General features: G+C 39.1%; 1 protein-coding gene across 4 annotated transcripts in view; it reads right to left on the bottom strand.

Moving 5' to 3' along the window:
- Window positions 1–12,866, bottom strand: part of PDE4A (phosphodiesterase 4A) — a 338,473-nt gene that overhangs the window by 7,996 nt on the left and 317,611 nt on the right. For all 4 annotated transcript variants that reach the window (XM_081954838.1, XM_081954840.1, XM_081954839.1 and 1 more), the window contains 7 exons: window positions 11,308–11,486; window positions 8,347–8,445; window positions 7,179–7,343; window positions 6,429–6,528; window positions 4,019–4,173; window positions 1,623–1,745; window positions 386–568 (listed from right to left, as the gene is read on the bottom strand). In XM_081954838.1, the coding sequence (XP_081810964.1) occupies window positions 386–568; window positions 1,623–1,745; window positions 4,019–4,173; window positions 6,429–6,528; window positions 7,179–7,343; window positions 8,347–8,445; window positions 11,308–11,486 (1,004 nt within the window). The remainder of the gene's footprint in view (window positions 1–385; window positions 569–1,622; window positions 1,746–4,018; window positions 4,174–6,428; window positions 6,529–7,178; window positions 7,344–8,346; window positions 8,446–11,307; window positions 11,487–12,866) is intronic.

The following is a 12,866-nucleotide window of genomic DNA, read 5'->3' as shown; positions in this document are numbered from 1 at the left end:
CTTAGTCTGAAAGGCCACTTAAGATGCTGTCACAGTGGAGAGCATCAACATCAGCCACTTCTGGTTCAATGATCAAGCTCTGCTACTTACTTTAGGTACAGTTTTTTGGTAGAGGGGAGTGCGCAAGGGACCCACATAGCATAATCTCCAATACATTCTTAGTTGCAGGTGTCTTGCATAATGAAACTCCCATGTTCCTCTACTGCAACTTTGGGATGGAGGTGCCTTGTAATGGAGCTAAGGCTTCTATAGCAGCCAATACCCATCTTCAGACAAGTTTATTCCTGCTCTGAATGCTGGCAGAAATGAAGAGGTAGGGGGGATAGGAACAGGATCTTTCTTCCTCCTTAACTGAGCTATGATCCCATACAGCTACCACACACACCTGTGACTTCTCCACAGAGGCTGTGTGCTTGTCACACATAGGGCTGATCTCCATGCCCCGCTCCCGTTCTTTGTCGCCTTGCCTGAAGAACTCCTCCATGATCCGGTCTGTCCATTGCCGATACAACTCCAAAGGCTTTGTGGGGTTGCTCAAGTCTGCACAGTGAACCATGTTCCGTAGGACCTGAGGAAATTGGCAAAAGTGCAGCGCCAGTCAGAGGCTTCAGTGTGTGACACCTCTGCCTGCACCCCATCAGCACCCCAGTTCAGAGTATCAAGGCTTTAAAAAGTCAGTGCTGGGGGATATGTGTGAATAAGACTAAAGGGCCTCAATAGAACATTTATCTGGCACAGAACCCAATAGGACAGTGGTCCCCAACCTTTGTGGGTTGGCAGGCTGGTGGGGAATGGGGGGAGAGAGGGGAACTGGGCTGGACAAGTGGCTGTGAGTGCACGCACAGCTCAACTTGTGTGAGTGGTGGGCCAGCGTGCATGCATATGTGCACACTATTTGACTTGTGGAAGTTGAGCAGTGTGCGTGTGTGTATACATCCTGGCACACCACTGGCACAAGTTAGCCCACCGCTTGTGTGGCATGATTCTGAATAGGCTATGGTCCAGTAGTGGGCTGCGGCCTGGGAGTTGGAGACCCCTACAGTAGGAAAATGGCAAATGAATAATCCAGAAAAGGAATGGCATGCGCAAACCACCTCAAAAAATTAACTATAAAGTTATCATAATTCATTTCCTGTTTCATCTCAACAGCTAGGGAAAATGCTGTAATATATAGCGTGAATGTAGCTGGCTAGGAATTTACAGTGTAACCACTGGTAAATGTTTGTGATGCTCAGAGGCATGTCGTCAGTTTGAACAGAAGCATTTTAAACAAAAGAACACAGTTACAAATATTAACCTTGACAATATAAACTGTTAAGTGATGGACTGGGATCTCAGGCCAAACTACACTTCTTTTGAAGAAACGGATCTCCTTAGAGGTTGCCTAAGCCAACTTCCTAGAATAGACTAGAATAACAGAGTTGGGAGAAACCTTGGAGGTCTTCTAGTCCAACCCCCTGCTCAGGCAGGAAACCCCATATGATTTCAGACAAGCTCAATGCCAGTTTTGCATCATCCATACTTAGATTGTCTGGGAAAAGTTTAGCTCCCAACAGTCTACCTTGTCCATAGCTGATTTTTTTTTCCTTTCTCTTAATTCAAGGTGTGTGGAGCTCACTCACCTGTATTCTATCGGTGTAATTATCCAGCAAAAGCACCCCTGAGCTGGTCACTTTTTTGGTCTCTACCATTGTCTTCAGATCAGCCAAGAGACTCATGTGTTTGGACATATCAGTGGCCAAGACCTGTAAAATAATCACTGAAATAAACAAAGATGTTGCTCCTCACTCGTTTCACACCACATGTCCATACATGCCCACCTTCCAACTTGATAAAGACACTTTTATGGGTACAATCCTTAGCAAGCTTTGGTGAGTTCATAAGCCAGAGGTTGTGGTAGATGAGTTAACTTTGAAATTCTCAATACATCAACGACCAGTCTACCAAGATCACATGCCATCTCAGGACACAGCCTAGCTCTTGATCCAAGGAAAGTTCCTATCTATCATATCCATTTTATGAGAAAACTTCAAGATCCGAACCAGATTCAATATATTATATTTTGATACTTTTAAGTCATTCCATAGTTTCTAGAAAAGGTCCTAGAGGACATAGCTCAGAACCCTCTTTCCAATATTTTGGAAAAAAACCCCTCTGTTTCTATTAGAAACTAGGAAAAGGTGCTAACCAGACAATATGGAGATTCTGATATTAAAGTCACTAGAAATTGCTATGAACAGTTGATTGTCAGAATAAAATAAAAGTAAGCAAGGGGAAAAATCTTCATGGTTTCACCTGGCTATTCCTGGTTAAATGAATTTCTGTACTTAAAATACAAAGGAAATTTTCTACATCTTTTTACGTCTTTATGAGAATCCTCTTATCTCTTCAAAACGTGGTTCAGAAAGAAATTAGTTTTTTTTAAAAAAATCCTCATATATGTCTTAAAACTATTGATATAATAAAAAAGATGGACAATGAAGAATACTGGAAGTTTCACTAATAAACTAGAGTACATTGTACTTTTGCAAGACCATAAGAAAACGTATCCAAGAAGAAACACGTCAGTTTAACGTGAAGCTTGTGAAAAAGTCAATTGAAGAAAACAAAAAGATTAATAGAGCAAAATGCAAGCTTATAAATACGAGAGAGAAGGTTTTTGCATTAAAATGTGAAGATAGCTCTGTGTGTAGGACAAGAAATGTTAGAAATAATTGGAAAATTCTATTCAGAGCTATACAAAGATTAAAATCATTCAAAAATAATAACATCCACGAAAGAGGAAATGTCAGATATCCTAGTGGAGGAAGTATCAGGTGCCATAAAATCAATGAAAAGTGGCGAAACATCAGGACTTCATCCTGCAGGGGCTAAACAATGGCTAACACGATGATGATACTTTTTAATCTTTTACTTCAGGTTTAAGAAATGTCTGATAATGTTCACTGATTGCTGGACTAAACCCACAGTTGCATCCAATAAATGTAACTATAGTTATATTAGGGTATTCAGTGACTTATTAAGTAACACTTAATTACTCAGTATTCTTTCAGCACTCTGCTTATGTTCTGCTCCTGCCCAATTGAAAACCTCAGTTTCAATACCACTGGAATGGCCCTTTTCATTTCTAGAATTCTGCACAATATCAATAGCTCAACAAGTTTGCACTTTATTGTCAGAATTCAGATGAAGAAATCCTGAAAAGCCCAACAGATCAAATCATTCCAGCATTAAGGAATGATTTCATGTATGCACAGGGGCCAGTTAGCTGTTCTCTCTTGGAATTTAATGCAAAACATGTTCTTTTAAAAAATTAAGGCTTTTCCCCTGAAAAAGTAAAAGCAACTTATTCTAATCTGCTTGGCTTCCCTCTGACATTCTACAGGGCTAATTCTGTCTACCCAATTCTAGATTGTTGGCCCATTGCTGACCTTGCAAAGGTAATTGTACCTCTTAATTGGTAAGCCTTTCTGCTGCTTTCCTTAAATATCCCCCCCCCCCCATTGATTAGCTGACCCTTTTTGCCTGAGATGTGGGGCTGCTACCTATCCTATGGCTTTCACACCAACTCACTGAGTTGGCCTTCAGAAAGGAAGAGTTGGAGAGGCTGTGGGACGAGAATGAAGGAGAGCTGGGTAGGTGTCCACTTCCATTTAGGTCATCTGAGATTGGTTCCGGTATTATGGAGTAATTATTATGTACTAAAATGGGTTGAGGTCTCTTTCAGATATCTCTCCTGCTAAGAAGCTAGCCATATATCAGTAAAAAAGGAGGACCAGCAGCATCTGGTCAAGGAGCTCCCGTATAGAACCTGGTAAGAAAACCATCCGTTTCCCATGTTACATATGGTCTGCCAGAAATATGAAATATTTCTTCCATATAAAGTATCATCCAGACTCTTCCAAGAAGGATTAGGTTTCTCCCATTAAAGGAGGATGGGACGTCTAATTGGAAATGCTGCAGGAGTTAAGAGGCAAGTTTTTCACAGGAACCAGTCCCACCTCCATCCCAAGCTCACCATGTCAATGACCATCTTGCGCAAGGTCTGTCGCTGTCGCTTGCTCAGGTTCTGGAAGATGTCACAGTTCTCTTCCTGCAGCAACTTGAAACCCACAGCTAGGTGATGGTTCTCCAGAACAGACTCATCGTTGTACATCAATGCTAGCTCTGAATCTGAAAGGAAGGGACATAGATGATGAGAGGGTTATGGAGAATAGGAGGGTTTTATTTGCTCATGGAAGTATGGCCGAAGGTGTTTCAAGCAGCAGACGGAACACATCAGATTATCTGTCTGTCTAATTAAAAAAAAAACATCTGAGAGCCTGCTTGAGATAGTGGTTAAGTCATTAGGCTAGAAACCAGGAGACCATGAGTCCCACCTTAAGCACGAAGTCAGCTGGGTGATCTTAAGCCAGTCACTTTCAGCTCTAGGTGGGAAGCAATGACAAACCACTTCTAAAATACATTACCAAGAAAACTGCAGGGAAGTCTTTGAAAATGGATATGATTGAATGGAAGGAAAAATAAATCAATAAAAAGCAAGCAAAAAGCATAACAACATTCCATGAAAAATCACTGCCTCTTTTGAATCCAGAGGGCTGACAAAATGGAACACCCTTTACAGAATAATTTTCCCCATTCTAGTGCATTCCACATTTGCTACAACTTTTAACTCATAGAATTCTTACATTCAGCAGCTGATCTTTCTCTCCCCCTCTCTTACATACATATACTTTATACACTTCTACCTCTTTGGTCTCAAGACCCTTTCATTTCTTCTGTCTGCCCTTTGAACTCCATTATGGCTTGATGAAACACATCTGCACAACTCAAAGATCAGATAAATCCCAATTAAGCACTATCTCTATCAAAGAGAGCAGAGCAAAATAATTTTGTCCTGTTATTCTAGCTGGGAAATTGTTGGATGGGAAAACAACAGCATCTTAGATTTCAGACACTCTTCCTAAAGTTTAAGTAATTTCTGTTTTTCTGTCATTTTAGGGCAGTTTCCTGTTTCAATGCAACAGACTAGGAAAATCATAGACTTTTCTTTTCCTTCCCATCCTCAATGCTGCCACTGTGTGCCCTTCCTCACTCCCAATATCAGTAACATAATAAAAAAAGTCCATCTGCACTGATGTATAACGATGACTTAGCTATTATATTCTATTTTGACATAAGAATGCCAGTTTTACCATTTTATGTTTTCTTTTATTTATATGCAGTCCTGTGCTTTAGAGTCCCCCAAAGTTCTAAACTGAGTTTATTCTATATTAGTCAATAATATTCATTCATTGGCACTTTGAGAAAATATTGAGCAAAAATGGGCTTGGGTAGTAGGATAAGAAAGATGGATTCTATTGTATTCTCAAATGGTCTCCTTCCATCTGATGCTTCTCACTAACACAGACCTCCATCTACATAAAACGTAAGCATTTAGGCTAGAAAAATAGTCTCAGATTTAATAAATGGACTAATTCCTCTTAAGAGTTAACTCGTTCGTTTTCTTGACTGACTTTTTAAGAGCACAGAACCCACTTGAGGCAAATTCCATAAGACAATTAGAAGAATTGTCTAGAAGTGCAAAGACATTAGACTTTTAGCTGGATTAGATGACGGCCAACAGAAGCTCAATAAAGGTTAAGACAAAGGTACAGAAGAGAAATCAAGAGAAATAGAAATAAAAGTTTAAAACTGCACTCAACGCTGAATTTGGATGCCTAGTTTTCAGTAATGATCAGAAGTGCACTGCAAAAGCTAATATGCTATTGTTACCAATTATTGTAAATGTCATATTTGACTACAGTACCAGATGCCTTAGTTATATCCTGTTTAGGACTGTACTATTTGTGATACATATTCAGATATCTCGTCCAGAATACTGTCCATCATACTGTGGCTAAACAACTAGTCAAGGCCTGTTACAATATGCATGTAACTCTGCATTATGTCTACTGGCCATTGGTTTATGTTTCTGGGTACAATTGAAAGTCTCCATTGAAAATGTAAATAGCTGTATTACTTAAGGCCACAGTGTTTCACAGTGAATCTTTTCAGATGTTAGGATCCCTGGAAGAGGCTATTCTCTCAGGTCAACAGTTGAGCACAAACACAAAACAGCATTAAGATCAGTTAATTAATTGATAGAAAGAGCCCACAAGATCTTCACCAAAATAGGGCAGAATTTTCTGTGATTGCTCCTATGTGTACATGTTGTCTTACAAGGTATGTCCAGCCTATCCAGAGAGTATTAATTTGGAGAAGACAATATTCAATTATGTGAAGGAAAGGAAGACATTTTGCAATTCCCTTTCTATCTAGATTAACCTGTATGCAAACCACATATATCCTGGCCATGAACCTACATAAACCCACCACTCCTTGCCACCACCACCCTTGCACTTATGTTCAGTGTGGCCTTCACTCACTGGTGTTGATCAGAAATTGGTTGGAGACACCAGGATGGTCCACATCATGAATGGCAGCAGCGAAGATTGCAGCCAAGATCTCCAGGTCAGTGAAGACAGCCTGTAAAGGAGAATGGGAATGAATGCCTGATGTCTGTTTCATGGAAGAACTGCTGCCAGGAAATAAAAAGGAATTAACTGGGGTTAGAATTTGGATCCCCAAAATATTTATTTATTTATTTATTTATTTATTTATTAGACTTGTTAGCCGCTCCCTCTCCACGAAGGGACTCGGGGCGGCGTACAATAAATAAATCACATGTTACACGATTAGACAATTACATTACACGGAGGATAATGTAATATGTGTGTCGCCACCCTGGATGGTGATCCACTACCACTCAAAGCAATAGTAATCATTTATAAAAGTTCCGCAAGATTCAGTGTTTGACAGGCATAATAATTTTTTTATAATGGAAGCATAATACCTAGTATTATGGATATTATAAAGCATAAAAACAGCTTAGAGAGGGCTGTAAAGCACTGTGAAGCGGTATACAAGTCTGAGTGCTATTGCTATAATACAAGTCAAAACAATCAATCAATTGTAAGTTAATCTGTCTCCCACTGCTGTTCCAAATGAAACAGGGAAAAACACAGAAACTCCCCATCTTTTGGGACTCTGGGAACCCAGCCCTTCAGAGAGGCTGAAGCAACAGCGTTGGATCCCCTACATTTCCTACTCATAAACTGCAACAGATCATGACTTACATCCAAGGCCGGTGTAGATAGGAGGACATGCGTGGATTGAGTGACATCAGCAGCATGGAGACTGTTGTGGTAGGCCACGTCAGCATGGTAGTGGTCTTCTAGTGTCATGATATAAGTGACTAAAGTGTCCACAGGGATCTTAAAAGTTTTCAGCAAGTCTCTTTCCTATGGGGAAAAAAAGAAAAGGAAATCAGAGGTTGAAATAATAGTTCACAGCTTCTTCTATGGACACTGGCTCCTGAAAAGTGAGCACTTGAAAAGGAGAACTGTGCAATATACTCTAGCTCCTAAGCAGTAATTATAACAGGAAGCAATGAACAAGAGCTACCTCTACCACCACCATGAATCTAGATCCACCCTTTCCATGCTTTGAAACAACACAGGATACAGCAGACTTGCTTCCCAGGCATCATTATTACTTTGCGTGTAGTCAAGTCCCCTCCAATTTATAAAGTGCTGTTTGTAAATAAAAGCAAAAATAATCCTGCCATTTCTCCTAACTCTTAACTCTAATCCTAACCTCCAGCCAGCTAGTGCTTTGGGAGATTAGTGCAAAGTTAGCACCTTTGCAGGTTCATGAAAAAAACAAATTCTCTCGAGATAAAACTCTCCAAACGTATGGCTGTCGATTTTTCAGTACTTTGCCTATGCTGGCTGGAATTATGGCTGTTTTGGTCTCGTCAAGTTGTCAGATTGAACAATTAATCATAGACGAACTACTTTTTGAAAGCGCTTTCTCTCTACAAAGAGGACAAGCAATTTATTGGTTACACTTCTGATTACACTTTTCCCTGTAGGAAAAGAACCTGGAAGCCCCACACCTCAGAATACAGGGTGATAGATCTCAGAAGGTGCAGCTGAATCTCATATCAAGGCACAAAATGCTTTCTTTCTTCTATTAAAATGCTTAGGCTGCTGCCCACATAATAAATTAGCCTTGCTCCACACGTTGCTTTTTGACTCATTTCTGTATCCAACTCAATATTTCGTTGAAATAATTTGGAGAGTGAATTTCTTTTTAAAAGGTCAGGTTTCAAACTGATAGACTGTATAGCATTCTCACGTTTATTCTAAATAGTATCACTGGACCAAACCAGACATGTGACTGAGATGTGTGGCCATGTGCATAGCTAGCAGGAGAGAGAATAGCGGCCTCTGCAAACCTTACCTGAAATATTGTATACATGATGCAACTGAGTGACCGATTGTTGGAATAGTCAGCAACCCGAAAAATGTTAAGGCCCCACTTGTTTAGATATTCCAGTTCCTAGAGGGAGCCACAGGGGAAGAAGTCAGTGAATTTTTGGCACAATGGATGTCAAGCTAAAGATCCAGGCGGACAGACGAAGAAATCAAACCTACTATATTTTCTTTGCTATGCCACTAGAATCTTCAAGGGTAAGATCAAGAAAACCCACTATAAAGTCTATAGCATTTAACAATGTCATCTAGTGTGAATTCCCCGTGAGTCCATTAAGTTCGGCCTAAACGTCTGGACACAAAACCAGGTAATGTTTCTTTTATTTTCATTGATCTCAAATGCTGAGATAAAAGGATCATAAATAGTCCAGTTCCACCACGGTTTTCTAAAATATTCCCTTGGCTCAAAAGCAAAACAAGAATCTTTTCTGAAGCAAACAAAAACCAAAAACCTAGATTACATAATACTGTCATCTATCTCTATTTCTCTCAATGGAACACACTTTTCTCATAACCTTTGATTATGAAGTAGTGCATTACCACCTAACAGCAAATACTTTCTAAAAATTATTTATTCTTTATAATTGTAGCACACGTCTGTTCTGCGCCAGATGGGACATTATTCAAAAGGTTCCTTTAGTTAACAAGTTCTGTCTTGCTTATTCCTGGATTGCATTTGAGCAATCAATTCTCAGCTTAATAAAACGAGATATGAATGAACAATTGTTTCATCTCCTTTTTGTGAAAGATGGAAAGCTAAATTTACAGTTTAAAACATTTCAGATATATTCCAGAATACAAATAATGCATACATTAAGAAATACAAATCTTTTCTGAACAAGTCAAGACATTAAGCTAAAAATAAATGTTAGCTTCATATTTTGGTTTGCTTAGAGAGTATCAACCAGTTTCTTGGCTTGGAGAACATGAGGAACCAAGCAAACATTTCCTGGTTTAATTACTCATTTGTATAGAAAAAGGAACAAAGTAATTTCATTCAACTTATAATGCTTTTTCTCAATAATACAAGGTTTGGTTATCTGGGTGTGATCACCGGCAATCAACACTGATGTAGCCTACAAGAAATAAGGTATAATTTGCTAGTACAAACAGAGTAAAATAAGAAAAATGAAGACTTGTACACTATGGAAATACAGAGAAAAGACCAAGAGTAATTCAAAATTGCTTGATTCAATTCATAAAATGCAATTTCTTTGAATAAAACTGATTGTTATGTGGCAGTCTATCTTTATTTTTGTATTTAACATTGCAAAAATAATTGGTGTGAATCTAAATAGGTATTATCTAATGATATAACTAATTAGATATGAACAATATCTATAGGAATATGAAAATATAATTAAAACATAGAATAATAGGGATGGAAGGGCCTTGGAGGTCTTCAAGTCCAGCTCCCTGCCCATGGCAGGAGATTCTTGACCAAATTAGTTTACCTAAGACTAAAAGCTAGCTAGCAGCCTAATAACCCTATTGACTTGCCACGTGACAGTATTGATCAGTTTTTTTAAGAGGACATTTAGTGGAAATCGGTGAAGCAGTTATAAAGACTCCACATTTCTGGAAAGAAGTGTTTCCCTTGTTCATGCATAATATTTCTGGATTGCAAATTTCAAGCCTATACTCTTTTGCTCACCCTGCACTTGGTTTAGAATTCTGATAATATTCGCAGTTTTGGATGTCACTAGCAGTTACAGCAAACTTACTGGGACTGAAAGAACAAAGACAAGAATGGAAGGGATTGTTACTTGTTTAATGAATTATGATTTATTAAGCCAAGAAAGTTATTTTTGAACTGGTCTTTTACAATCATTTCAGGATAACAAGTGAGTATTATGTTGATTTATATTCCTTGTAGACAGCTGGTCATTTGCATTATTTTAGAGAATCATTGAGACCACTTGGTGGTTTGTCTGTGTCCTCAGGGTCACTTTAGTATGCAAATGGGGAAGGAGCCTTCTTGGAACTGCTGAAAGGACTGTGTTGTGGAGCTGTGCTTTCTGCAGGAAGTTTTCTGACCTGTGTCCCAGGCGGAGGCTGTTGGGGATGAGTCTGTGTTTTCTGCAACTCAAACTGAAGCGCAAATGGTTCCTGTAGTCAAATGCAAATGACCAGCTGTCTGCAAGGAATATAAATCCCCACCATCCAGTCAGAGCTGAAGAAGCTTATTAGTTGAGAAGCTAAATGTCTTCAATGAAAAACAAGAAAGTCCAGTTGTCTCTTGAAAAAACACATTTGGGACAACCATGGCCTGGGCGACTGATAGACATTCAACTATATAAATAAATAAATGGCATCTTCTTTAGCAAAAACTTAAACTGTTTACATGTTATCAAACATCCACTTTGCTGGTTATGAGCACTTAATTCTGTATTCATTTTTCTGCCCACAAGTGTTTGTATTGTTTATTTTTCTGCAGTCATGGTTCTTTCTTTCTTTTTGTTCCTTTGTGGTAAAATAGCTCAGGTAATTTGTTTAGGATTGTCCACAAATAAAAAATAAATCAATAAAAAACAAGTATCTTGTGTTGGAGAAATATGCAAAAGGTTTCAATCCAAATGAAACAGGAATACACTAAACTCAATGATAGTTAACTCTTTTTGTCAAATGTGTTAAAATAATGAGGAAGTGACTCTCTAGTGAACCAGTACAATATCCTGTTTGGGGGGTGGGGGGGAATGCTGCCTTAAAGACAAAACAATCTGAGATGAAAATACTTTTGTTTCTCGTCAAAGGCAGAAGTTGCCTCTGGAAATCAACCTAAATAAAATGTATTAAGGCTGGCACTTTTCTCAGAGTCTAGAGACTGTTAAAAGTGTCAGCCACAATTTCCAAATCATCCTTTGCAAAGATGGGCACAGTCTTCCTTCACTCCCTCACCTCCCCCTTTTTTATCATGCTAAATGTTTACCTTACTGAGCAGCTCTTCTTGATCTGTTTTCACCCCAAAGCGGGGAATGCTGGAATTGGTCAGGCTGGAACTGTGCATGAGTTTCTTGACCCCACTGATCTGGCACATGGGTTGCTGCCGCTTCTTCTTCTCCCGGTCTTTCTGTGTTGGGGATGGGATCTCCACATCATTCTGCTTGTCTGTGGATGAAAAGAGACTGCATCGGAGAAAGAAATGACAATGGCAAAAAAACTGGAAGAGTCATCTAAGAAGTAGCCTCTGGACCAAGTGTCAGGATTTGTGACACAAATATTTGATCTCCATCCATCCATCATCCAAATGACATTGCTTCCCAGATGGAATTTCATTACTGTCTCAAAGATGCCAAGAACGAAAGCTCAGAATTTATGGAGCAAAATGAATTTTAACCTAATTCCTGGTAGTTTAAACTTCCCATTAATAAATCAGGGTACTGCAGGAATGTTGGGACTAGGGTTGGATACCATCCTAAAACTTCTTAATACTTATTGGAGTCTTGAGAGGTGCATTTATTGTGTACATTATTTGTCTTTTTAGATTCCCCCCCTACTTTGTTGCCCTCATACATTTCCCCCTCCCCTTTATTTTAAAAGTAGAATAGCCTCAGGATATGATTGTTCTTCAACGTATATGCAGACTCCGGTTTTCTACAATTCAGATATTTAGTTCTGCCTCATCATGAGCTCCAGCTGTTCCAATTGTGCAATACCCAAAAAAGGACCAGAAAACCATCCAAATGTTTTTTGTGTGTCTTATAAGGACTACTGGACAGTACCAATAAATTGGGCAGTTAAGCAATTATTTTTATTTATTTTAATTACTTTAATAAAATGGTTATTATCAGCAATAGCTGTAGCATGAAAGGGGGCTGATCTGCATGAGCAGTGATAATTTCAAGTTCTTATGGTTTTTATATACAATGCTATTCTGAGATTCTTTTCTTATATCACCATACATTCCATCTTCTAGAAGACTTCTGTTTATACACATATAATTAAAGATGTAATAAAAAAAGTGCTCAGAATCGGAATAATACAGCACATCCCCCTTTCTAATAAACAAACCAGTCAAACAGGATTTATTTGTCATTTTAATTCTGTCCCTGATTGCAGTCTTTTACTTTTCCCAGACAAATGAATAGTTGATATTAGTCCTTTTGAGAAAGAAAGGGAGAAATATAATGCTGGACATTAGGCCAAAGTAGTGGTGAAAACAATCCTGCTCACTCTCCCTCGCAACCCTGAAGATAGATGGCAAAATTACTTCTTCTGACTACTCTCGTCTCCTGTAGATACTCCAGGTTTATGAAGATGGAAGGAAAACTGTTCAATTTAGGTTTCTAGACTGGAAGACTCAAAATACAACATGGAGCAGTTTTGTGGGGGAGACTCACCCTCAGGAGTGGAGGGCCTTGTTCCCCCACCTTCTTCTAGGACTGTCTCCAAGGGCAAGAAGTCACGTGTCGGTGGCACCCACTGGGAGTACGGAGCAGGGGGAGGAGATAGCCTGCCAAGGGGGAGGTGGCGTACACTGGGGGAGCC

Source organism: Natrix helvetica, assembly GCF_964273705.1.
Source record: "Natrix helvetica genome assembly, chromosome: 1".
Classification (NCBI taxonomy): domain Eukaryota; kingdom Metazoa; phylum Chordata; class Lepidosauria; order Squamata; family Natricidae; genus Natrix; species Natrix helvetica.
This window is presented reverse-complemented; position numbering and strand designations above follow the sequence as displayed.